General features: G+C 37.1%; 1 protein-coding gene and 1 long non-coding RNA gene across 2 annotated transcripts in view; both read right to left on the bottom strand.

Annotated features, from left to right (window-relative positions):
- LOC109717312 (lisH domain and HEAT repeat-containing protein KIAA1468 homolog) overlaps window positions 1–23,698 on the bottom strand; it is a gene marked incomplete at its 5' end in the record, with an annotated part of 29,952 nt that extends 6,254 nt beyond the window's left edge. Inside the window, 19 exons of the mRNA XM_020243035.1 lie at window positions 1,179–1,295; window positions 1,757–1,880; window positions 1,964–2,104; window positions 2,191–2,296; window positions 2,399–2,603; window positions 2,693–2,831; window positions 2,935–3,052; window positions 3,197–3,429; window positions 3,845–3,997; window positions 4,207–4,416; window positions 4,761–4,835; window positions 4,933–5,061; window positions 5,149–5,223; window positions 5,327–5,869; window positions 5,946–6,116; window positions 7,965–8,072; window positions 9,204–9,382; window positions 13,256–13,408; window positions 23,428–23,698. Coding sequence (XP_020098624.1) covers window positions 1,179–1,295; window positions 1,757–1,880; window positions 1,964–2,104; window positions 2,191–2,296; window positions 2,399–2,603; window positions 2,693–2,831; window positions 2,935–3,052; window positions 3,197–3,429; window positions 3,845–3,997; window positions 4,207–4,416; window positions 4,761–4,835; window positions 4,933–5,061; window positions 5,149–5,223; window positions 5,327–5,869; window positions 5,946–6,116; window positions 7,965–8,072; window positions 9,204–9,382; window positions 13,256–13,408; window positions 23,428–23,698 — 3,250 coding nt within the window. The remainder of the gene's footprint in view (window positions 1–1,178; window positions 1,296–1,756; window positions 1,881–1,963; window positions 2,105–2,190; window positions 2,297–2,398; window positions 2,604–2,692; window positions 2,832–2,934; window positions 3,053–3,196; window positions 3,430–3,844; window positions 3,998–4,206; window positions 4,417–4,760; window positions 4,836–4,932; window positions 5,062–5,148; window positions 5,224–5,326; window positions 5,870–5,945; window positions 6,117–7,964; window positions 8,073–9,203; window positions 9,383–13,255; window positions 13,409–23,427) is intronic.
- Window positions 26,650–27,322, bottom strand: LOC109716950. Its single transcript, XR_002218087.1, has 3 exons — window positions 27,109–27,322; window positions 26,785–26,851; window positions 26,650–26,687 (listed from the first exon to the last, which is right to left on the bottom strand). It is a non-coding gene; the product is annotated as an uncharacterized LOC109716950 (long non-coding RNA).

Below are 27,670 nucleotides of genomic sequence, written 5' to 3'. Positions count from 1 at the left end.
TATGTAATAATGGATGAGTTAATGTAGACTTAGTAGGTGAGTAATGATAGGCTACATTCATTGTATCTTAGGCCTATAAATTGTGGGAATGGCTATGGCCAAAGACACAAAAGAGTGTGTGTTCTAATCCTCTTTTTTTAAGTAATTGAGAATACTTAGTTTTCTTTTGTAACCTTTATCTCTCCTCTTTTTTTTTGCATACTTAGTCGTAGGATGCGAAAGTCCGGGCTAGCAACAGGGAGCAAGTCTTGTCCATCTTTGTAGAGAAAGATGGGCGTCGCACGGGCTTTGCGAGCAAAAACGCTAAGGCTGTGACAGTACGCACCAGTTGCATGTAGAATGGAAACACAATCTCTTATAATCATCATCCTAAACAAATACTCAAATGAGGAAACAATAGTGTCATCGTCATTTCTATCTATTCTACATAATCCCAAAACAGTGACTTCTTTGAGGACAATACTAAATTGTAATATACTGCACGTAATGAAATGTATGGAGACATTGGACTATCATTTGGTGCAATGAGCTAATTCTCATAGAATTATCTTTGTCATAATGAGCTATGCCAAAGGCTTCCTAGGAAGCACATTGTAGATATTGCCAAAAGTGGTTAACACTATCAAATATTTCATTGTATATACTAATTAATCCATTGTTGGTGCATCTTATTTACTAGACATAAACGAAAATTAGATGTGTAGTGATTATTTTTCATGTAGAATATCCTATCTTGAAATGTGCTTGCCAGAAAACAACAATCTCCACTGTTCAAGCTATAATAGGAATGTATTTGCGATTTTAATGAAGTGCTTTTTGAACAGCTCAACTTTCTCTATTGGTCAAACTACAAGAGTTGGCAATTTTAACAGAAACTGCTGGTGCTTCTTTGAATAGCTCTAGTCATTATAGGTCCAATATGAGCAATCAGCTCATCATCATATTCAAATTTTCAAGATTTTCGTACAACATTTCCACATCTCATATCTATCACCGAAATTTTAGAACAGCCTAAATAGATTGTAAATATGCGAATACAGTTAGGCCAGCAACTATTGAAAGATGGGAACGACAAGGTGGATGATTAAAATTAAACAAGAATGTGATAATCGCATTATATTAACTAGACTAACTAAGAGAGTAGAACACAAAAAAGAGAAGAAATATGTGAGACAAACCTGTCGCATCAAGAGCACGGATTGCTTCACAAAATGCATTTGCTCTCTCACGGCGACGCGCAATATCACTTCCAGGAGATGGCATGCTTGTAAGCTGGAAAATCTTAGACAAAAGATGTATGGAATGTTAAAGAAATCAAAAGAAAAGGGGCTTTTACATCTGTTAATGCATATAGCCGTATAAAATTTGAATTTCTTATGTATCTCATGAAGATGTAATTTCTTAGAAAAATATCATCATCATAAGTCGAGTTATCCAATTTACGAAGTTTGCTTTAGAGAACATTCTATAGGAGGAACTTTTTCTTTTGGTGGCAAGTTAAAGGGAACTACATTACAATTAAGATTTTGAAGGGCATAAATGAAAATTTTATATTGTGCAGAAAAAATGTATCCATATATGTATGCATGATTGTACATATTTGTGTATTTTCCCTCAAGAAAAGATTATTCGGCAGGGCATATCTTTGAATTACTCAAAAAAAAAAATCTCTCTTTTTCTTTTATCCCCAAGGAGAACATGAATTGTTGAAGGAAGAAAATCATATGCAAATCATCATAGACACTGTTAAGGATATATTCTCGAAGCCTATCTATTGTATGTGGCACAGCAACCACAAGTGCACGAACAACAGATACAGTAGCTTCATGAGATCCATCTTCAAGGAAAGCATCCATCTGTACGCGTATCTTATCCACAATCTGAAGACAAGAAGTTTGGTTAGTGCAGTGTAATGAGAAGACTTGCATATGAATGAAAATAACAAAGGATCATGTGTAAGCACCATTTCATTCTTGAAATGCTGGGCAACTGCTCCAAATGCATCAATACTCGCATATTTCACATTTAGGTTTTGATCCGAACCAAGAGTAACAAGAGCAGGCAAAACATGAGTTGATGCCATTTTCACATCAATATATGGCACCTAAAAGTAAAAAACATGGATTTAAAATGCTTTGATATGTAAAAAGACAAAAAGATAATTTAGGTAGCAGGCAACTGCAAACATACGAGGACTTTTAACAGGGTTGCGGCATTTGTCTTCATATTTACATTGGAGCTCACAACCATCTCCCATAAAACATTAAAGACAATTCCCTGATGCTCTTCAAATGTGCTGCATGAAAATACAATAACAATTTCTAAACCAGGAAAAAAAATAAAATCACCAATAATAATAGGCATTTATCATCATGTTGCTGGTTAAAAGGATACTGACCAAAGAAAGCGAACTGCATCAATGAGCTCGGCAGTGTGATTCACAGACCAGGAACCTTCTGTCACTGTGTTTTGGATTAGTATATTTCTCAAGTATTCTCCCAACTGCTCACGACAGGAAGGAGACCCTAAAATACCCGATAATAGCAATGGAAGGACACACATGATTGCAAGTCTACTCGACACAGCAGTTTTAGGTGCCAAGCCTGGAATTGAGTAATTTGGTTTAATTTTAGAGATGAAATAAAATAAGATGACAAATTGTTATAACAACAAAGATATTTCCTCTTGATACCTTGGACTTTAGATTGAATGGCCAACGGGAAAAATGTAAAATCAGCACTTTCGCTGTCCCCAATTGCTGCTAGAAATACAGGTAGCATAATGTGCTCTGCATAATCTCTCCCATAACATTCTGAGACGCCCAATAGGTACTGAAATGTTTTATCAAAAAAGGGTGAAAAGAAAAAAATATGATTAGGGTGAAGAATCTTTTGAAGTACGATGTAACAACTAAAGTTCTTGTTTTTAATCTACCTTTGTGATTCGACTTCTTAGATTATCCTCCTTCTGAGGTAACAAGCGAGCAAGTTGAATCAAATCAGGGAGACAATCAATGTGCATCCACTCAAGTGCAGTCCATTCCATATGACCCCTATCCAAGTTGATGTATAAAATAACTTCACTATTACGCATAATTATGCTATTGTATAACATTATATTTTCTCCACAAGTGCAGGATGCACCTGAAGTTGAAGCATTAAAGGAATGTAAGTCAGCAAAATAACTCTAGACTCACGTTGCATACAACTGGAGCAAGGAGCTGGAGAAGCCAGAATTTTCCTTCTCTAGGCTTGTAAGAGACTCCACTGAAGAAGTAAAAGGACATGTCTCAATTGCTTTACGATGTGTAAAGGGGAGCAACTCTGTCAACATTCGCAGTAGCACATCAATATTCCAGCGCTCTCGTTCGCCTAGAACACGAAGATGAGATTCTGCTGAACCTTCAACCCCCGAGACAGGTGGACATCGCTGGACAATATGTAACAACAAATTAGCAAACAATCAAGAAGTAGACATGACGAAATATTTAAGAGTTGATTATGAATTTAGTCCCTGAATTTTCGTCGAAGCTATATCTTAATAACATCTAGATTAACAGTTTTAGTTCCTTAAGTTTGTTCCACATAACAATTAACTCATTCGATTAATCTACCATCTTATTCAGTATCATCACTGATCATGAACTACTTCACAAAAATGCCATACCAACTAACCTAATGATAATGCTGATTTGACAGATGGTGAACCAACAAAAGGAATCAATTGTAATGGAGAATAAGCTTAAGGGGTTAAATTCATAAAACTGAAACATTGACGACTAACTGAAATAAGGTCAAACTTCAAGACCAATACTTTGGAAAAATTCATTACTAAAGAAAGATACCTGAGCGGAGCCTATGATGTGGGAAAGTAGCACTCTCAGAATATGATCCAATTTACCGCCCCATTTAATTACAGCTGGAACAAGTTTCTTAAGAGTAGTATCTACGACCACTCCCGAAGGATCACAAACCAATTGGAACATCAGCTCCTCAACCTATCAAACAAAGAGAAGAACTTTTAGAGAAGCTACTTTGGTTTAGTGAGTATCATCTTCACTCAGCCTCCGAGCATCCCTGAAGCCGTATCTTTTCTTTTTTATTTTTTTTTTCGTTCTAGCCTGTCATATAGCTTACATTTCAGAGCCAATTCTGTGAAGTCAATTTCTGCTCCATTGATTTGCCTCTGAGCATTAGTGAGGCTGACCTTAAAATATTTGTCCATGTTTGGGAAGAGCGGGAGCAGCAGTGCCAGGTTATGAGCGGCAGCTTCTCGAACAACTGTTGCAGAGTCTTCAATGAGTTGCTGTACTATGGACAGGATAAGTGAATCACGAATCTCAGGACGAACATACTCTGCGAGCTCTCCACAAGATTGAGCGACCAGCAGCCTACGCTCCTCATACTTGTGATTTATCTAGAGACCAATAAATTTGTCATTGTCAAATAGTGTAATCACAAGAACTCGGCTAGAGCTTCTTAAAAAGTGTTGTTTGATTAAAGCTATTTGAATAAGCATTAGTATCTTTTTCATTAAAATGTCATCTCGATCTTCTCGCTGTAGCAAAACTAAAAGCTTCATATGGAACTAATGCTTTCCCGACCTAGAAAGCTCATTTCAGATTTTTGCCACAGCAAAAGCTCCAAATTATGATTTATGGAAACTTATGCTTTCAAGAGTATAGCAGGTTTAGAAGTTTAGCCAAACAGGCACTAATTAAGTACATATGTTAAAAGGGTTCTTAATATTTTAAATCTTACCTGCTCCCAGCACTGTGGAAGCAACTCTGTTTCTGTCCTCATCTCCCCAATATTCTTAGCTAGGGTAACACAAGCCTGTTACAGAGAAAAATAAAAATAAAATAAAATAAAATAAAAACATTTATGAAATATCCGTCACTATCAACAGCTGGGGTATCATGGAAGGGCTTACTTCCATTATAATACGTCTCTGTTGTTCATCTGGTCGTTTAATAAGGTTGAACAGAGTATGCGTCAAAGAATCTCTCACGCTGCTCTCCGGATGTCGTTCAATAGCACACATAATTAAAGGAAGAAGCTCCTGTAGCCAAATGACATTGTTGTCATCCAAAGTTTATTTTTCATAGAAGCAAAACACAAGGAAAGGAAATAGATTACAGATAAGAACCTCACGGTGGTTGATGAGAACATAGGGTACAATCTTGGGCAAAGCATCTGAAAGTATTTGGATAGTTTCCAAAGCCTACGGATAGTACAAATTATATGAAAAAGCCTTTATGATAAGACATGATATCCACTAGGCTATAATACTTCCAAAAGAAAGCAGCATACTACTAGCTACTTACCATCTTTTCAGAAGCTCTTTCTTTCTTTGTGGGTATATTCTCAACCGGCCCTTTGTCTTCAGAGAGTGATACTAGAATATTATTATTGGGACTTTCGTGTTTCACGATACTAGTGTTACCATTACAAGAAACGGCTGATGTAACAAGAACTGTAGTACTGGATTTCAATCTCTCCTCTTCAGAGGTCAGATGATCAGTACTGTCAACATTTGAATCAGATATAGATTCAACAGGCTTCGAAGTTTCTGCCACTTCCTTAACTAGAACTACCTCCTCTGGTTGTTTGCTCTCAGCCAAAGGTACTATTGACTCTGAAAAATTTGTGGCGGAACCTGTTCTCTTTATGTTTTCTGTTTCACTCTGCAATAATTTTGTTTCTTCCTTAGAGTTATCAGCATCAAGGGACTTTATAACTTCACTTTCTCCTGCCCATTGTTTACTTGATCGGGCCCCTTCTATGTGCATTTTAAGAGCGGTAATTTCAGCCCTGCAGTCATTAAGCTCTTTCCTCTGTATTTCCAGCAACTGCTTCTGATTTTGAACCTTTAATGTAGGGTATGTTAGAAAACAATTAGCACCAAAAGTTGATCTATTGGCAGCAAGTTGAAGTGAGAATTACCAGAATGTCCCTGTCTTTTAAATCCTTCTGTGCAGCCTCCAAAGACTTTTTGAGAACCACAATCTGCCCATCAGCTGATTCCTTGTTTTTTAGCAACAAGTTCTTTTCACTTCTAAGCTTCTCATTTTCCTTTATCAATGATTCATTTTCTCGAAGAATGGCTATCTTCTCCTGAAGCAAGACAGCAATACGCAGAAAATAAGAATACAAGGTAGTGCCATTATTAGTGCATCTCAACCCAGCCAATGTGAAAAGATTGTACTGTTCATAAGTAATGCACATTAGGAAACATATACACAAATGATATACGACTTATCTATCTAGATGTTGACCACTCCAAATATGTAAAATGGTTGACAAGCCCTTTTTTCATGGCAACATTAAACGTTCTTACATTCTTTTCTGTAATCCATACGCACACAGACATGCATGCAGATGTGATATACATGTATGCGAGTGTGGGCGCGGGCCCTGCCACGAGCACGGGCCTGAGCGCAGGCCCAAGGGCCTTTTTTTGAACGAATAATTCGCGAATCGCGAATAATTCACGAATAATTATTTTTCTCCAAAAAATCGCATTTTTTTCCGAATTTTTCGGAAAAATACGAAAACGGCCGTTTAATTCGTTTTTTCAAAAATTCGCGAATTAACTAACCATGGTCTTGATGAGCTTATTCTGATTTCAATAGCACAATCATCACTTATTCTATGTTTACTATAATCCTAAATTTGTTGGGATACAAAATGCGAAACAACAAAAGTATACTATTTCATTCAATTTTAACTAGTAGATAACCTTGTGAAATTAGCTAAAATCTATATTACCTAATTAGACTCGTCATTACAAATTACAAACAAGATCAAATTTCAATCATTAGCGCTTTGGCTAGTGATTCATAATCCCCAAAGGTCATGGATTCAAGCCCTGGTTGCCGGATTTCAGTTGCAAACCTAGACCGAATTTCGTATTGGTATATATTTCATGCAAATTCCTTAGCTTGTAATGCATCATTTGTTAGATAGCCCTAAACATAGCATCATATCCAGAGATTAAGAGCACAATACTATGACTCAGGAAGAGAGTCATAGTAGATTCCGGTTCAGAGATAGTACAAAAGTCTGTTTACTGTGTTTGCCACTAATGCCAAAAAAAGCAAAATAATATGCTGTTGCGTCCACCATCAAGTGTAAAGGTTGAGTGACAGTGCAAACATAATATAGACTTATACGTCGAGGAAAAATTCAAGAGAAAAAAACAGCACTACCCAGTACCCACATGCACATCTGATATAAACAAGGACATATCTTATGGATATCAACATAAAGGGGAACTTCTTTTTCACTAGCCACGTGCTCTAATCCTGATCTACAGGCCCCACCCTATCTCCACTAGATCTACTCCCAGGAGGACCCTCCAAAAAGAAACTTTCCTCCCCTCAGCCTTTTTGCGTTAAGAAGATGTGAAAGCACCTCTCTCTCCATAACAACAGTGTGTTTTGCGGTGTGAAGTGGGAGAGAAGAGATATCATAATGAGGTATAGAATAAGACAACCTTTACATTTTGGATTTTAACTTTGCTCATATTGAAAACTATTTAAGTCAAATAAGAGGCGTTATTTAAGGTTTTTATAATTCTGGCTTTGAACTAATTTGTGCAGGACCTCCCCTATAGTATCGTCGCCGCAGTAGAGTTTAATTACCAAGTTCAGGATGGATTGGTGTGTTTCCTTTCTGCTTGGTACAGTAGAATATCAAACAATGAACAAAGAAAGGCATGAGAGTAAAGCATATTAGCTAGTGATTGTGAGGCCCCAATTCTTGACTAGAAGAGGCAGCAAAAGGCCTTTGCCCTTCCATCCCTTGGACTAGTCCGCTACTTCCGGACTCAAAAGAAAGTAAGGTAAAGTAAGGAGGAAAAAAGTAAAATATTTCAGTTCGCTTATCCAAAAAATAATGACGAGTGGTGCCGATTAATATAATCAATATTGACTCACAAATCATGGTATGTCGAAAGATTACCTCAGCAGCCTCTGAGGTGGTTGAGAGGTATTGATAATAATAGCGGCGTAGAGCATCAGATACACTGGCTGAACTATTTGGCCAAACATCAAGGTTCTGGTCAGTAACCTGCAGTACAAAACGATATAACAATGGCTAGTTTGGCATTTTAAGCACAATATACGTTGAAAGAGAAGAAAGCTTAAGAGAAGAAAGCTTAAAGAGATGCAAAATAAACTCGAGAAATAAAGTAACTAACAATAACTAATATAGCCGATATGACATGTACTGAAATAAGAAAATCTAACTTAAATTAAGCAGTGAAAATTTTTCGGACGTACTTGAGTAATGCATTGCTATATATTATAACATAACATAAGGAAACCATTGAATTATAAAGCAGTCATATTCCTAACAGTAAAGCAAAATGCAATCATTCGTCAGTCTTTTCCTAGAACAGATAAGCTTGTAAATTTAAACATCAAAAGCGCTCTTAAATAATTCTCCATTTAAAACCTCCTGCAGACATACTTCTAAAAGTTTACATTTGTGTAACTATGATCACAGACTCACTGGACAACATTGAAACATTGATGCGATATTTTGGCCTAGTTTGAACACCCGCTTAGGGTTTGCAATTTGAATCTTAAATGCAACAAGACATTGCGTGTTTCTCCATTTTAGACCATCTGACATGCCAAACAAAACCTGCCAGAATAGCATGAACTGAAAGACCCTAAGAATGTGCCATATTTTGGAACAGATAAGGTTAGCTTGATGCATCTAACAGTTACCAGATAAAAGAAATACTTAGCAACCTTTACATAGTAAGCATGGTATATGCTGCCTGGCATAGATTGGTAACCCTTATAACTATTAATCAAGTTTATATGCTGAAAAAGGATTTCATTAACATAATAAATGCCAGAAATAACAGCAACAAAAATAGGAAGAAATATGATTAATAAGACTATTCAATGACCTGAACTGTCCAATGAACAGACATATTTCTGGATCTGACAAGATGCGATTAGGCTCACCAACACACTTAAAATGAATATCAGAATTAACAACTGTATAGAAACTACAATCAATAGGTGTAGAGTGTACATGATCATTCATACTTCCTCCTGCCACCTTGACATACATGTAATCTTCAATTCACTCGTGAACAACCTATCCTTTAGTAAATTATGCCTTAAATAAAGAATGTCCAGTTTTACACTGTGAACAAAGTCGTCATGCATAGATACTACACACCTCCTCAATAAATGTCATGGCTGTAAGTCTGTACCCAGCAAAAAGCAAGTACTCCTTCACAGCACAATTAAGATCTTTTCGTTCAGAGTCTTTTAAAAGGCCTAATGATGACAGAGTGGTTTCCCTTTTATCTCGTTGACTTCTAAGCCCATCAGTTACTGATGCATCTGAAAGAGGTCCTGTACCATAAATAGAAGAAAAGGCATCAGGCGCAGCAATTGTAAAGAACAAGTTTCCAAAGCGGAACCCAAAAAGTGCAGTTTTAAATGTTTCAAATGAAACATGAAGTACATTTTACCGATTACATCTGATTAGGATGTCACTTATCAGTTGTGACATTAATTGAATGAAAAGAGCCATGGCCCATTAGCAGCTATTAGATTTTTCCATATATGCAGTGCTAGTAGAAATCTGTTTCTTAATAACAGTTAGTATCTTTTGCAGCCTCTCCAGTCTCCACAATATACTGTAGCATCTAATGCTCCTTATCAATCATGACCTCAGTCAAATGAAAAGAGGCATGATCCATAAGCAGCTATTAGATTTCTTTTTTTCCATATATGCAGTGCCAGAAATTTGTTTGTTAATAACAGTTAGTATCTTTCGTAGCCTTTGCACAATATATTGTAGAAGCAAAGGTACATCACTGATGCAAAGTTAATTTTGTTCACGTAGAAGTAAATTAATAATAGTCTAAAAGAGGTGTTCCTACTGTCCTGCTTATTAATACCCTAAAAAACAAAGAAAAAAAATTTGTGAGCCAACATTAGGCGGTTTCAGTCCCTGTGTCAGATTCTAGAACTTGATCCTGAGGTTCAGGAATACGGACAGGGAACCTAATGGCTGGGAGCGACTGCAAAACCTGTGTAGGAGTTCCAGAATTAGGTAATGTTCTAGAACGTGAAAATCGTGTTCCAGAACATGAGCAGCAGACTAGTGTGTTGGATTGGGGGGTGCTAACCAAAAGTTGATAGATAGGAGGTTTAATCGCAATTGTCTTCTTCTACATCTATAAATAACCGGAGCTAACCCTAGCCCCTTACTTTCCCCTCTTCCTCCCTCTATTGCTTTTCTTCTCCTCCTCTCGCAAACTCCCACTCACCTCCCCCATTTTTCAAGCATGGAGGAGTCTTCTTTTCCTTCATCTCCTTTTTCCACAAGCTTCTCTATTGGGAGATCAAACTTTGGAAGGTTTGGTGCGGTGATCTCGACCTCTTTGAGCTATCTCACTGGTGGAACTCCGAGATCTAGGTATCTTGTCATTGATCCTTGGTTTCGCTTGTGGGATTCATGATGTTTTATGTGTATTTCTTTGATTTCTAGCTTTTAGTAAGCTTGGGCAGTGTTTTGGACTAGATTCCAAAATGTGATGGAAACCCTAGGGATTTTCATGGCTATTTTATGTGTTTTCTCAAACATAATGAGAATTTAAGCTCATTTTCAAGCACATTGCTTTCTTGGAGCATTTTAAGCAAAGCGATCATTATGGGTTTCTATAGTTCAACTTATGAAAACCATTGTTTTAGAGATAACGCTTGCTTTGTGAAACTAATCTAGGTCTTATGCTTTTTCAAGCCTTTTTTGCGTCGTTTTGGTGCATTTCTATTGTCTCGAGTGTTTGGGGCTTGAATCTAGTAGAATCGACATCATGGCACCGCAACTCCGCGAATTTCACGGAGTTGCCCATCAGCTGAGTGCTGCTTGTGTGCTAGGTTTCGGAACTAGGGACTTGGTTCCAAAACCAGAATAAGGCACAAAGCAGTAAGACTTCTAGTTCTACGGAACCTAATCACAAGTTTCGGAACCTAGTGTTGGTTTCGGAACATCAACATCAAGTTCCAAAACCTCAACATTCATAACCCCAAACCTAAGTTTCTATGCGACTTGTTGGTCGTGAATGGAGTTCTAGCATAACGTATAACTTGTATGTTTTCTCCTTAGGTCCGAGCGAAGATCAGGAAGTCGTGAACACGTACACGCCAAATTAGCTACTAGAGGTGGGTGTTAAATCCGAAGTGGGTATAGTAGTACCCCAGGTGTATTGGTTCAATTTCTCAACTTGGCTTAATGATATAATGATGGTACATACACTATTGATCGCTTACTTGCTCATGATGGACGTTGTTAGTAGCATGCCTCGACTTGTTTACTTGTCATAGTCTCTATTTGTCCTAGAAAATATGCTAGTTGGACTCGGACATCTTTATGATAACACTCTAGACTAGAAGTAGAGGTAGTACATGATTTAGCCAGAGTTGCTTTCATTGACGACATGGTTGAGGTATTGGATGACCAGTCATGAGTTTGAACATGAGTATGTGTTCATAACTTGCAATATGTGATATTGGCCAAGGACACCTTGGGCACTCGCTCCCCAAGGTCCCTTCCCGATTGGGTTATGAAATGGCAACCGGGTAGCTAGTCCCGACTCTATCCATGGCGTGGCAACTGGGTAACTAGTCCTAGCTTTGCCCACTGTAACGACCCAACCGGCTAGCAACAATAACTCGTTGGGCCCAAACCACCGGCCCAAAATACTTAAGCTCGGTTATTATTACTAACATGTAGGCCTTATATATTCTAAGCAGAATCATGGGGCGTTACAAACTCCCCATGTTTAGACCCTAATGTCCTTATCGGATTCAAACTAGATCACAGATGCAAACCAAAATTACCAGGAGCTGTGAGATTCTAGAGGTGGCTCCTACGGATTCAAGAGGTGGCTCCCACCAAATCCGTTGGTGTAGCACTTTATCTCGCATAGTACTTAGCTCTTATACTTCCGGCTGGTATTCGGCTCTGATACCAATTGTAACGATCCGACCAGCTAGCAACAATAACTCGTTGGGCCCAAACCACCGGCCCAAAATGCTCAAGCCCAATTATTATTACTAGCGTGTAGGCCTCACATATTCTAAGCAGAATCATAGAGCGTTACACCCACAACGTAACAATTGAATAATCAGTCCTAACTCTATCCATGATGGCAAGCTTGAGCCACTCGTTGAGAAGGTTGAATACAATTGGGACAAGCCCATTTCATTTAAAGAAAAAACATGGCATGACTGTACGTTGCTCACTTTCCGCTAGCTGCAGCTCACCATGACATATTAGTACAGTTTCTTGCCATTAACACATACTTACCTATTTTCCTACAGTTAGTATTATTATTACCATATCCCTATTGACCAGTTGGGAGAAAGCTTACTTTCGTTTGCTTGCTGTACCCGCTGAAAAACTTTTATTGTTTCTCACTCCTTTGTTGGACTGTTTTCAAGTGCATCGGCTGGTGTGGAGCACGATGCGGACTAAGGACCCGTGATAGATAACTCCTACATAGCTATATATTTTGTGGCAATAGTAATTGGACTAATTTGGAAAAAAGAAAAGTGTAATTGAAACTTAGTATACTTATCCTGAATGCATTTGGAAACCCCACCCCTTTTGTAAATAATTAAATGACTTTGGAAAAATGTATTTCTTGGGTTTTAGACTCTTTGTGTAGTGTTCACATGTGCTTTGTACTCCAACGTCATGCATGTATACTATAGGAAAAGTTCTATACATGTGGTGAGTCTGTGCACGTGTGCGGTTGAGCTTCCGTGCCGAGATGTGACTGGAAATTAGTTGCTACTATATGTAACTTAATTAGCACAGATGCAAAGAGAACCACTACCAAGCAAGTAGGAACTAATGATAATTAACACATGAATATCACATAACAGAATAACATATTTTGTTCTATTACACATTTTAAAGCAAAATTTACAGTGCAATGAAAAATAATATTCTAAGAATACGACCACACAAAGATGTCCTCGCACATTCATTCAACATTTTAATGATGGATGAACACGACATGATGCAAGCTGGAGTGCAAACGAGAGTAGTAATTTAGAAAGGAGAAAGTAATAGCCTACTACTAAGGAAACTTAGACATATAGAATAGATAAATAATTAGGGCAAAATCACATGAATAGTATGATGTAAATATGTAATTAACACTAAGCAAGCATACATCTTAGAGGTCCTGTCAATTACAAAGAACAAACCATTTAATTCTTCCGGTGATAATTCTTTTTGCTTTTGTAACTCTGACTTCAGTCTTGACAAATCTTCTTGGGCTAACCGAAGCTCATATTGAGTTAGTGCCAACTTTTCTTCTGTTGATACTTTCTCTTCTAGCAAAGTCTGTGGATCTGCCACTGGAACAACACAGAAAGACCAAGGTTGTTATTTCAAAAATTATTACTACTCATGAAGCAAACATCAAGCAGCAAAGAATAGAAAATTTTTTCATATGAAAAGATCACGAAAGCAAAATTATGAAATGTTAAAAGTTGGTTGCAGTATGAAGTTACACATTATTTAATAAACTTTCATGTCAAAAATGGACAATAAATGTTAAATTTTGCACCTCATCTCAACATGCTAATTGTCTAACATATATTAGCTGTAACGTCCATTTATTTAGAATATTATGCCTTTGTGTTTACTGTGTGATTTGTCTCGGTTGAAAATCTTCTTATTAAAGGATCACACACGATAATTCACTTTATTTCCAATGTTCTGGTAGAGTATTGCATTCACTCTTTTGGCCTTTGGGCCAGCAAACAGGGTGTGCACTACAAATCTTGTGCACAATAGAATCTAAATGAAGTACTAAACTATAGCTTGAATTTCAATTTTGACAAAAATCAATATATAACAGCTAAAGCCATTACTTCAAATCATTTGCTGTGTGCAAGTAATTGTATCTATATTCTATAAATTAGAAGTTTGCAGTGACTGCACAGCTCATTTAACCAAGTAATGACTGCTCATGGCATTATTCCTCAAAGATTTAGACAGGGCTTTCCACATATGATCATATAGCCCGGCAAACATGTGAAATGTGCAAATACCCTTAGAGAGTTGGCAAATTGCATCCATGCCTCTAAGAATCTTTCTTTTATTTACATTGATGCTCCAACAAGGGTTACTTTTTCACAGATATCCCGTATATGGAAGCGCATGCAAATAAGCAATACTCTCAACAGCACGCACGCAAATACCAACTCCGCAGGGGTGTTTATGCAATTTCACGTTGCGTATATGTAAAAGGTCATTTACATACTACAAGTTGATTAACTTAGGTCTCAAAAAACTAGAATCTATATATCTAGGGTAAGACAGAACCTGAGTAATCTAATATTTAACACTCCCCTACTGCATTTTCTAGCTCCATTAATGTGAGCACTCTTATCGAGGGCTATAATCTGTTTCTGTTTGAGAATTAGATCAGCCTAGTGCCTCAGGACAGTTCATATTTCTCCAACTACAAAATGGGTGATTTTTCTAGAGGCAGTGAGGTTGTGGGTGGAGAGGTGATTTTAAAAAAAAAAATTGTTTTAGCAGTGAAAATGTACAGGATACAGGAAAAAAAATTGAAGAATGTGCACAAGAAGAAGAAACGGCAGAACAACCAACCAAGTATCTCATATCCTATCCACTGCCAAATTAAATTCATTACCAGCAACATCAAAATTAGAATATTTAAAGAGAATGTTCAAGCAGCCTGATACCATGAACAATGCCTTGGCCCAAACTACTTACCTTTATTTCCAATTCCATGATTTTAGTTTCATTCATAGACTAAGTAATTGCATACGCTAGCACCTAGACTGCCTCCTACTTTTTGCAATTCAAACATCCTAGATGAATGGATTTGACTCTATAGATATGCTATATTGATATTCTGTATACGAAGGTCTGAATAGTTGACCAAAAAGAGGGGGAGAAAAAAAAATCTTAGTTTCAAAGTAACTGCAATTAGATCTAGTGTTACTTTCACTTGGAACCAAAAGGCTTCAAATCCAATTTGCAACACTCTCCAAAGGCCCAAAATTAATCAGATTCGACAATTATTACATGAAACTGAGCAATGTTAAAATGCTTGGTTAGTTAAATTAGAAAGACTCTATGGACAACATTGCATACATTAAGGCAGTTTTCTACTTAATTCATACATTTCTTACTCTATTCACCGAAGACCTTTTCCAAATGATTTTTTGCTTTGATCCTGGTCTTTAAATCCCTTAACGGGTCAGTATATATTAACTTCAACATTGTGCCTCGTGCCTCACCTCAGGCGCACTTCTCAGCGCCTAGGCGTGAGGGGCGCACCTCAGAGAGGCATTGCGCCTCAAGTTGCCTGAGGTACTTAGGTGATGAGGCCTGCGCCTCGCGCCTAGGAGTTGAGATACGCACCTTTTCAAAAGGGATTGTTGGGCTACTAAGCCTACAAAACTTTTTTATTGTAGAAGTAGGCATGTAATACCCTTCATTTTGAGTTGGTCAAGGGGCATAGTGGTCATTTTTTTTGGATAAGAATGCCACCGCCCTTTTCATGTTTATCCCTTCAAATTAACAGAGAGTGTGCACTTTTTGTTCTCTCTAGTTAATTACGTGCATGGTGGAGAGCACGGGTAGAGGTGCCGAGGAGCTCGGATTCGACGCCGACGACGCGCCGCGAAGCCGTTCGAGGGTACGGTTGGGATCGTAGCGCTGCNGACTTAGTGGGTGGACCGATGTTGTTTTGGGCGGTACCCACTGAGGACTACTTGTTTTTACAGTAGTTCTCACGCCCAGTTGTTACCTATGTTTTTGCAGAGCCACAGGTTCTGGCTGCTGCACCGTCCGCGGACCAGGATCGAGGCAAGGGCGCCGCGAGTTAGAGCCCTACTCGACGTACTGAGCTAGAGGTGCCCCTACCGCAGGTAGATGTTTTGTTTCGAGTTTATGTACATAGTTGACTTAACTCGCCAGTGCGAGTAGCTCTGTATTTTGGATTTGGACTATGTATATGAAACTCAGCTTATTTAGCTTCTGTTTTCTCTAGCAGCTCTCTACTACTGTTCGTAGTAGTGTTTGATTTACAGGTACAGCTGTCGCTTCGTATACAGAGAAAATTTCTTTGTATACGGCGGATTTGTCGGCGTGCCCGGGGAACGAGACATCCGGGGCGTGACAAGGCATCCAAAACTTTTATTTATAAAACTAGGCCTAATTAGAAAGCAGTGAATCACAGCTTTCTAAAAGCGGTAAACCATTCACCGCTTTCACGTAACTTATATGTTTTCCACATCCGAACTCTGAAATATGTTTAGTATTAAACTCTAAAAATAATTTTAATATTTTCAAGAATCGATGAATGATTTACTATATTTAGAAAGTGGTAATTCATTCAACGCATAGGACTAGTTTTGTAAATAATTTTTTTACAGAACTATTTTTATAATAATTATAATATTCTTTAAGCCTATTTAAAAAAAATCCTTTTAAACACTGTTTGATCCACATATTCTGATTCAGAACTTGTAAAACAATTAAGATGCCTACAAACAGATACTGAACAAATGTTGAACTTATTTCTATTAACTTGTTGTGCTTATCAAGTTCCAAACATTTGGCTGGGCTGGACGGTGTAGTGAGGTTGAAGAAGTGTAGTTGAAAATAGTGCGGTACCGCAAATATAAATGTGTATGTATATACATATAATACATACATACATACATACATACATACATATATATATAACATACATACATACATACATATATATATAACATACATACATACATACATATATATATAACATACATACATACATACATATATATATATATATATATATATATTATAGAGTCGCTACTTATATCTTATGAGTACGATGCGCGTTCGTACTCACAAAGTTGTTTCTAATGATAAAGCTTCCGAATCGACGATCCATTACCGCTTAAACATATCTAGAGTATTACAAACTTCTAAAATCAAATTTTATAATTTTTCATATATTTACTTTACGATCAAAAAGCTCACAAAAATTGACAATTTGTTAACGGTACCGGTATGAGATATTGCTAGTTTAACAGTGTAAAAGAATCAAAATAGATTGATTTTTGATTAGAAATTCTAGTCATACCTAAATAAAGATCAATAACTCCGATCTTAAATTGAAGGATCCAATCATCCATTTAGAATGTCATTCGATTTTGACCGTTCATTTTATTACCGCTTGATTGACTTTACAATGATTTTGAAAATTAACGAAATTTATTTTCTAGAAGTTTTCAAATACTCTAGATTATTTAACAGTGTGGGATCGTCGATTCGAAAACCCAACATCGAGAAACAAACTTATGAGTACAAAGGGCTCTATACTCATAAGAGTTATAGTAGCCCTACTATATATAATATATATATATATATATTATATATATATAATATATATATATGAGTAGTCTCTATACATATCTATATACTGGGACTCTGGTACTATAGTCTCGTTTTCAATCCTAGGGTGTTCAAATCAACGATCCAATACCGTTAAAATGATCTAGGTATTTAAAGTTTTTAGAAATTAAAAATTTTATATTTTTTCGACATAGTTTACTTTATGATCAAACCATTTCAAAATTGTCAATTTTCAATGGCTACTATGGCGAGTTTGGAGTTTAACGGTGTAGAAGAATCTAAATTTCTTCAAATTTTGATAGAAAATACTTTAAACTATCTAGATTAAGATTAACATTCTTGATTTTGAATTTAAAAGCCCTATGCTCAAATTTTAAAGATTATTTACTTTCCACCGTCCATTTTGACATAATTTATTTACTAAGTAAACAATTTCGAAAAAAACTAAAATTTTATTCCTGAGAACTTCATATACCCTAGATCATATTTAATGGTGTGGATCGTTAATTTGAACACCCTAAGATCGAAAACAAGACTATAGTACCGGAGCTCCGGTACTATAGATAGTATAGTAGCCTAATTCTATATATATATGTATATATATAGATATATATGTATTTAGAGGGAGAGAGAGTGTGTGTGTGTGTGTTTGGCTGATTATATATCAAAGTATTGCTTGCTAGAGAAAGCTATTTGGCAAAAAAAATCTTTTTGAAAAGTTGTTGACCGCTGTGAAGTGCAGAAAAAATAAGATTCAATGAATTCAACGGTAAAAGTATATGGAGACCTAGAAACAATTTTACATGGCCCTTAACCTCATTAATAGTTTACAATCATAGCTAGTAAAATTTTAATTAGGATAAATTTCAAATTTAATTGATTATAATAGCTCAAAACAAAATTAACGAAATTTGAGTAAATATTAATGAAAAAAATAAAAGTGTTCCTTTTCAAAAGTTCCTATGGTTAAGAGGGTCTCCATACATTTGTGCCAAAACGAAAGAAGAGAGAAATTAAAACATAAAAAGAAAATAGTAATAATTATGGAGTCCTCCACAACAATAGACCGGTTTGAAATGGTCCCCTTAACTTTAACTTTTCAACTGACATATTTTAACTTTTGATTTTTATTGAAGTCATATGATTAATTAAATAAATTAAAATTTCTATCAAATATATAGAATAGTTTTAATTATATATTAGCAAATAAAATTTAAATAATTAGCAATTAAGAGCATTTAAAACCATAAAATCTAATAAATTACGTAGCTTATTAGAATTACTGACGCAGGAGCTTTAATATTATGTTTTTTAATTTTCAATTGTTTTATTTATTTTATTTAGTCAGTTGTCAAGTGATTAGCATGGGACATTATTATATTTTGATGGATAGAATTTAAAGTTAGTCAATAGGTCATAATCAAGGGCTAATATTGAAGAGCACCTTGTAATCCTAATATAAAAGGGATGCAAATCAGGTTACAGCGGTTTTTTGGATCATATTTTTCAATATATCTTAGAAACTAGTGGTTTTCTTAAAACCCTAATTATTCCATATTTATTCATAGTCCCTTCAGCCTAATTCGATTATTTACTTGCGGTTTTCCTCCTATACTACATCAATATACGCAAAACAAAAAAAATGCTAAAGGGATGTCAATCAAAAAAACATTTTGAGGGGCCTATTTCAAAATTGCCTTCAATTGCTCCATTAATTATTACCAAATTAAAATAAAGTAAAAATAAAAATAATTAAGAGAGAGATCCTCAATAGTAGGAGAGGGAATCCTCCACTGTTTTGCGAGGAAAAGGGCTTCCCCTCCTCTTGCAACTAGAGGAGAGAACCGTCTCTTCTTTCTGTTACATGAGGAGAAGGTTCTCATGTGCAATTAGTAGGAATACCTCCTCCTAGCTTGCATAGAGGAGGCATCCTCCTCCTTTTTTTGGAAAAGGGATTGGAGGAGAGAGAAAGAAAAGGATGAAAGGGAGAGAGAATAGGGCGGGAGAGAACATCTCAACAAAACTTCTAATGTGTTACTTACAATTGAAGAGAATCAAGTTTGTTCAGGTGTTGTTTTGCCATTTTCAGAAATTAAATAATGAGAGGAGCTCTATTTTGCTTTTTTGGTTACCACAATCTACAATTCTCAAAGGATTTAAGTGCCCATCGGCACGAGCAACAAGAATTAAGGTGTCGTGGCACAGAGGCGTGCCGATAGGTGCCTGGCATGATACAACATGGGCATGGTTCCATGCCGACACATGGCACACTTGTGTGCAAATGGGCATGCAAGGACTCCTAATTGCACGCTTTAGCACTGTCCTTTTTATTTTTTTTAAGTCCTAATAAAGTCTTATAATGTTATTTTACAAGTTTTAGGCTTATAATTATGAAATTTGGCTATGAATTGATTTTTTTCTTAATTTTTTTATAAAAGTTTGCAAGATATATACATATTGATTCAACGAGAGCGTAATATGACTAGATTAACTAAAACATAACAGCATTTACGAAAAATTGTGAGATACATCTTTGAAAAATTAGGATATCAATTATTTCGATTTTATCTCTATCAATTATTTTGATTTTATCTCTATATTTTCAGAATTTTAAAAATTATAAATTATAAAATTAGAGAAAATTATTTGTTCTTTAAATTTTCATAGAAAATTATTTGTTTTTTCTTAAAATGTGCATGAAAAATAGTAAGGATCTCTCCGATACTTTGACTTATCTTTTGACTTTCAAAATTTGAAAGTTAATCCATTTTTATCATGCAAAATATGAGATCTATCCAAGAAAATTAAGACCCGGACTATATAATGACTAGATCAAGTGGATCTATTTTCATATTTTTGCAAACTTTTGATAAAAATTTGAGAAATTTTATATTTCTTCAAAAAACAAACTTTACAAGTTATAAATCTCTAAAATCTACAAAAAAAATTAACTTGTGAATTATTTGACTTACTTGGTATGTAGATTGTAAATTTTGGTATTTATTTGCCATCCCTTTTAGGATAGAAGTGATCAAAGAGGAAAGAAAAGGGATTGAAGTAAAAAAAAGAAAAGAATTATGTGGAGAAAAGGTAGGAGAAAATAGAAAGACAAAAATAGAGATATGAGAAGACAACAAAGAGAAAACAGAGAAGAGGGGAAGAGAGAGTAAATAATGAGAAAATGGAAAGAATAAAAGGACAAAAAAGGTATGTTGCGTGCCTACGATTCACATGCATATAGCGTACTATGTCACGGTACTATCGCGCGGTCTAACCCCTCTATAATGCGCCCTTATTTAGGGAGGCTTTGAACAGCAAGGGGCGGCACTTTAATCCTTGACGGGCAATGCCCCATATGTAGTACGGTACCAACAAGATATTGGCATGATATAGCTTCTGTGCCGATGGCATGACTCAAAACCCTCTTTTCTTTAAGATTAGCAAATAGTTACTTCAATAAAGTACAAAAGATTTGATATAAATATATAATAAGCAATTAGAATATATTGGTGCCAAAGAAAATAAATATTCTATGCCATTGTGTGCTAGCACACAAGTACTTTTTGTGACCAATACACATCGGTGCAACATAGCACACACCATTCCATACTATGCTAGCAAGTTTTTGACTCAACCCGTGCCACAGCACTAAAATCCTTGTTCTTGAGCTTCTAAGGTAAACCAATCAAACCACAATTTTATACTCATTCATGAATTGACTAGAAGTATATTACAAATACTACCTTTTTCTCTTATCCTAGAAGAGATCATCTAGATATAACCAATCAAAAGATTTCCAAATAATTTTAAGTTTTGTCACCATGGAAAATGAATGTTACACATTCATAAAACACATCAAGTGCTAACAAATTAATTAGATCACAATGTATTAGGATGTACGCCTAATAGTCCAGAATGATTCCTGAGCAAACTAACCAATGGTTTCATAATAGGTATCTCAATTATTAATATCAAACTTCTTAATCATATCGATGAAAAATGCTGGTCTTCACATAAGGATTCAGCATGAGTGTAAATTATTTATTAGTTAGGACTATCACCCCTAGGCATTTTGTAGTGACTACAGTAATGATAGCCAATATTTGCAGGCAGTAACAATCAATAGCATATGATCCATAGCAAGTGTATTCATATTTAGCACTTGGCATTGTCATTTGTTAGTATGACCTATCTAGCACTTCAACCTTCATACACAAGACTACGTGTTTAAGAGGTTCCACATAATAGCTTTACGCATAAAATAAACAAAAAGCCTAGAGAAGGTGAGTAAATAGAAGATCATTCGTCAGAGTATTAAAATTTTTTTGCTGTCAAATAGACTATCAAGGTGTTCATAAGATGGGGTTCAGGTCTTCTCAATTCTGTATCATTGTTACCCTTCTCATAATGAACTCCAATGATTTTGTGAGTTTTGTGAGTTTGGATTTCTATAGCTAGATGCCATAGAAGATTGTTCTATTCATAGTATTGCAATTAAAGGAAGCTCCATCCTAAATCAGCTATCATGCCTTCTCTCTAATTTTTGGAGGTTTTTGATATTTCAAATGTTATTTTCAAGTTGTATACTTGTATGACAAATTGCTCATTTCCTTCTAATCAATATATATTTCATTTAAATCTAAAAGCCTATTGGATCTAGTATTCTTCTGCAGCCATTTAACATCTAAAAAGAGTGTTGAGACGCAATGATAATGGGTGTTCACCACATCAAAACATTATCCATCACAAAATAACTAGGCTTGAGTAGCAACTTACATATACAAATGAAGACAACAAGATGCTTCTTATTGTTTCAATCCCTACGTGCTCCACTTAAGCCTAGGTTATACATATTCCTACGCCAGCAGTACGTCCACCGAAATGATCCATTCCTTTCCCTCAATGGCAATACCGAATAACCGCAACATCAATAGCCAAGAAGACCAATTTTGCTGCTTATATCTCTGCGCCTCAACTGTATGAATAACCTTTTAAGTAAGCTAACCCTAGCTACATACCATGCTAGGTAGAGAGCGGAGACACGCCCCTCTTTGTGGGCGGTCACAAGTTCAATATATGTTACTACCCAGTTGCATGGTGTTAGGCTCTTTGGGTCATTGTTAGATAAACATAGCTAAATATCATGCTTCAGTGTGAGAAAGTGATGACGCTGGGTTGCTATGCCACAGAGCAGCTAAATACCCAACATGTTTCGCAGTAAACAAATCTAATAGTTTTTTCCTAATGCCAAGAGCTAACTAGGGCTTGTTTGGCCCTGCTATAAGGCACAGTGTTTTTATTCATTGAATTGCAGTATAAGTGATGCTATTAGGAGAAGCACAATGTTAAATTCTCCCAATAGCAAGAAGCTCTACATTGGAGCTTCCACTTTTAAGTCTTAGTGTTCGTTCGGCCTACCTCCTACATACCTATAGTCATCACGAACAAAGTGTTTGGCGAACTAAATAATCTAGAGCTTCTGTTGTAGCAGAAAGTCGAAATGAGATTCTAAGGCCAAAGGGCAGAAGCTCCAAGGTGCCGCTTCTGATTCTAGATAAGCTTGTAGCGGCGTTTATTTACAATGGTTCTCTTAATAGCACGAATCAAGTAGCACTTCATTGAACAGCACTACACCCTGAAACACGGCCAACCAGGCTCTTAGAATCTCATTTTCAACTTTCCACCATAGCAGAAGCTCCATACGATTCAACTAGCCATACACTTCGCTAGATATGCCTGCAGCTGAAAGCCGAAGCAAAAGTAGGGCCGGAGTCAGTCGAGAAGTGACAAAATTAGGGGCCTGACAGGGGCTTAAGTAGCAAGTCAGTCAAGAAGTGACAGCTTGAGCCAGGAATTCAAGTGCAGTGCAATAACCTATAATCACAATGTGATGATCTAAACAAGAACAATCCACAAAAACAAGAATAAAGAAGATCTAGTGATTGCAAAACCACAGAGGAAACAGATCTCGATCGACGGAATCAGATACCTCGCAGGTTGTTGAATCGGGCGACGAGGTCGGCGACGACGATTCCATACCCGCTCTTTCGCTTTCGCTTTCTAAATTGTTGTGGATATTGAATTGAAGCGTCTTTGTAGGTAGATCTATGTAATGGAGTAAGAGGAAGGAGAAGGAGAGGAGGATCTGAGAAGAGGGGCAATAGTTGGGATCTTGAAATGGGAATGGGGAATTTGTAGGTGCTAGGACCTAGAGACGAAGGGAAGGGGTTAAAAAATAAAAATTTAAAATTTAAAAAAAATTAAAAAGAAAAGAAAAAAAAGGTCGGTAGACTGGGAAACGGGGAATGCTCGGTTCGTTTATAGGGGGGGTGCCAGCTTGGACTCGGCAAATGTCAAGGCACGTGACATGCATGTGATTATATAAAAAAAAAAGACGACTTCATAAATATCTCGAGACTAGTAATAATAATTGAGTTTAAGTATTTTGGACCGATGTTTGGGCCAAACGAGTTATTATTACTAGTGGGCTGAGTCGTTATATTTGGTATTAAAGCTGGTTCACCAGTCGAAAATATGTGACGAGTCTCGGCTGAGTCAGGATCTAAAAGACAAAGTGATAAGCTATGTCGGATTCTGAATGACAAGATGACCGGCTATTAGGGTTTAGGGTTTTAGGGTTTAGGGTTTAGGATTTAGGGTTTTAGGGTTTTAGGGTTTAGGGTTTAGGGTTTAGAGGGGTCTGGATGACAAGGCTAGCAATACGAGTTTCACATCGCCTATTGATCTTGGGCTATGTATGTGATTAAATTTACAAGAACGTCAGGGCTTTAACAGGGGGAGTTTGTCACACCCTAATAATCCCACATCGAATAGAAATGGAAATATGATTGGATATATAATAGATTTATAGACTAGTAATAATAATTGGACTTAAGCATTTTGGGCCTATGTTTTAGCCTAACGAGTAATTGTTGCTAGTGAGTTAGGTTGTTACATGTGGATGATCTGGTGCACCTTGGGAGTTAGGTGCATCTTCTAATACAGGTGGTTGCCTCAATCCAAAGTTGATACAGTGGCGCTAGCTCGGTGACGTTCTTTACTACTATCAGGTTGTTGCCTCGATCCAAAGTTGATATAGTGGTGCTAGCTCGGTGACATTCTTTACTCCTTTTTTATTGATTTTACACATTACATGATGAGCATTACACCACTAGACTTCACATTACATTTACTCTACTAACTGCTCAATATCCTATCATGATTTAGTAGTAGAGCGGTGCCTTATAATGCCTTTGCATGACCTTTATCTATGGGACCTGATTGGTCAGTATCAGTGGTTTTTGTGAGACATAGGTAATATGTTGGGACAGGTGGTTACTGTCGACTTGATCTCAGCTATTTACCATTCAGTTGGCTATTGAGTGTATTGCATCGATCGTCACAACTTATGTAGCATGTCACGTACACCAACAGTTTGGCTACCGCAATAGTATTCTTTTCCAAAATAGTGGACGTATATCCGACCCGAGAGCCTTCTGCAAGGTGCTTGGTTGGGATTATATGCCGATGGATGAGCAAATTGTGGCATTGTGTCATGCCCCGGGGTCAAGTGTTACTGTCACGCCCGGGTATCAGCGGAAGCATATCCGGTACGTGCACAGACCCGCCATACACCTGCAGTATATAAGGTGTCTACAAGAAACAAGTCGATAAGAGTAAAAATTATAAAATAATCCTATCCTGATATCAGAGCAAAGTACAGTCCACAATACTCACAACAAGAGAACAGGGAGTATAAAATCCAAAATCTCAACTAAAAGAAAAGTATCACAACTATAGAGTCTGGTTCCAATAGTACATATACATCACGGGTCTACAAAAGTAGATACATTGGCGGTCTCTCTATACGTAGGGACATCACCCTCGGCTGTAGCCCGAGTAGCAAGGTGATCGACTAGCATACTGCTAGCAATGTCTAGCTAGACGCGACTCCCTTGCCACGATCCCTAGCCTCTCCTGTAGATGGCTCTGTAAAAACAACAATAAAAATGGCGTGAGAACTATAAACAATAGTTCCCAGTGGGTAAGCCGCCAGCCTCGGCGAATTACACCACTAGGCTCATGATGTACTAAATGAAAGTAAAAGCAATAATTGCATGATATATATAAATGCTATGCTAACAGATGAAGAACATGTAATCAACATGGAATCAAAATCTCTGCAGTAATGAATATAACATGAACATAAGCACAAATATATAAATATCTACTATAACAGGTAAGCATTCATTACTGTCAAATGTCATTTAGTACTTTCATTTCGTCCATATGGGCCTACTCAAGGTAGTGCGGCTTGCGCCGCGCCTAATGGCCTCGTGGCAGTATACACTCCCCACGGCAATCCACTTCGGCACCCAATCCCGCACGGGCGAATAACTGTCGCGTAGGCCAACTCCGGAGTGCCGGCTTGTAGGGAGCTACCCTCACAAGCATGTGCGAATGAGCACGATGGCAAGCAAGCATATTCCACTGTCCACATGTCTCAATTATCATACTTTCATTTGCAATGTTCTTAGTCTCGATCCTCGATCGGAATTTCAATATAACAACTATTAACAACAACTAGAATCCACTAGTTTAGTAAGCATGCAAGAGTAATGCTAATTTACACCTGGCATTAGAATCTTTTCACTATCATGGCACTCCCAACATAGTCCCAAAGTATGTCATGGTTCTCTACTTTAGAGTCCAAAAGAATGTCATTGTTCTCTACTTTGTACTCAAGCAAGTAAAAAGAGAAGGTCGTGGTTCTCTACTTTTCATGAGCATAATAACTTGTCTCATAGTTATTCAACTAAACTAAACAGGAGTATGAATACTTTTGTGCATGAGGATTCTCCACTTCACAGAGATTCTATTTCAATTATATCAACATTATGGCCACAATCACATTACTCACAATCACGCATAACTATACCAACTCTATGGTACATAAAGAACATAGGGGAGCTTCACTTGTTCTGGTTAGGTCAAACCCACCTAGTACTAGGCTCCAACACAGTCCTCAAAAATCCGTAATTCAGCTCCACAAGACTCCAACCCCGCTGAAAACAAACATCAACACCGCGTTAAAAGGACGACCGAAATGTCCAATTTCGGCCTAATTTGCACTTAATACAAAGTAACCCCTTAAATCCCTGTTTTGGGCTAGTGTAGTACCTCAAGTTAAGCTTTCACAAGGCCCTCCAATGCTAACTGAAGAGGATCCAAGGCTCAATTGCAATCTCGCTGCGAACAACGTCAAAATGGCATCAATATGCTTGTATACGCGTTAAAATAGCCGAAATCTAGTGATTTTAGTTTTCTTACAGAAATTTCAGCTTACCCTTGGTTGGAACACCTTCCAAACTAATCTTCCTGGTCACCAAATTAGCCCCAAGTGGTCCGAAAACCTGCTGCGAAGGAACAAGTTTAAACTGCATCAATTCGCTCAATTAATCGCATTAAGCTTCGAATTAGCATCATAATCCACTAATTATCCTCACTAAGCTTAGAACAACCTTTCTCTGAGCTAACGTATGTAATTCACAGTTAAAATAACCTCTCTTTACTGCTGTAATCGACTTCTAGCTCAGCGGGAAGCAACAACACTAAAAGGCGTCAAAATTCAATATTAAACCGTAAACTAGCGAGAAATCGAGTCGATTACCTCTCTAAAGCTGAGGTTCAGCTTCCCCTGGTAGTAACCTCACAGCAAACACAGCAAAGCTCCTTCTCCCCACGTGCCAAAGATTTCCCTTGAGTCCTCCACTCAGCGAACAACGAGCGCGGCGCGAAACGGCGTAAAACGGCGACTTTTATGTCGAGGGAGAAAATTCTTAGAGAGAGAAAGTCTTGCCTCACTCCTCTCTGAGCTTCCAGCACCCTCCAGCAACTTCTGGGTCGAGCTGAAGCCTAAGGGGATAAGTATGGAGGGTGAAAAGACCAAACTAGCCCTGCAGCCACGCAGCTGCAGCTGTTGCTGCTTGCTGTACCGGTACAACATTAAGCTTGTACCGGTACACCAATGCAGAAAATGCAAATTTCACAATTGCAATGCACTTTCTCACTTCTAGCTTTCCAATCATCCTCTAACTTGCTCAAAAACTTGTCCAAACCTTATTAGAACATGTGGGATAGTTCCACATCTCATGCCACACACTCGAGCTCCGCAATTTGCAGAAGTTCAGTGTATTAAATTCACTCCTCCTAAAAAGAAGTTTCGTCCGCGA

Source organism: Ananas comosus, linkage group 11 (genome assembly GCF_001540865.1).
Source record: "Ananas comosus cultivar F153 linkage group 11, ASM154086v1, whole genome shotgun sequence".
Classification (NCBI taxonomy): Eukaryota; Viridiplantae; Streptophyta; class Magnoliopsida; order Poales; family Bromeliaceae; genus Ananas; species Ananas comosus.
Note: the sequence above shows the minus strand (reverse complement) of the source record. Positions and strands in the feature narration are given on the sequence as shown.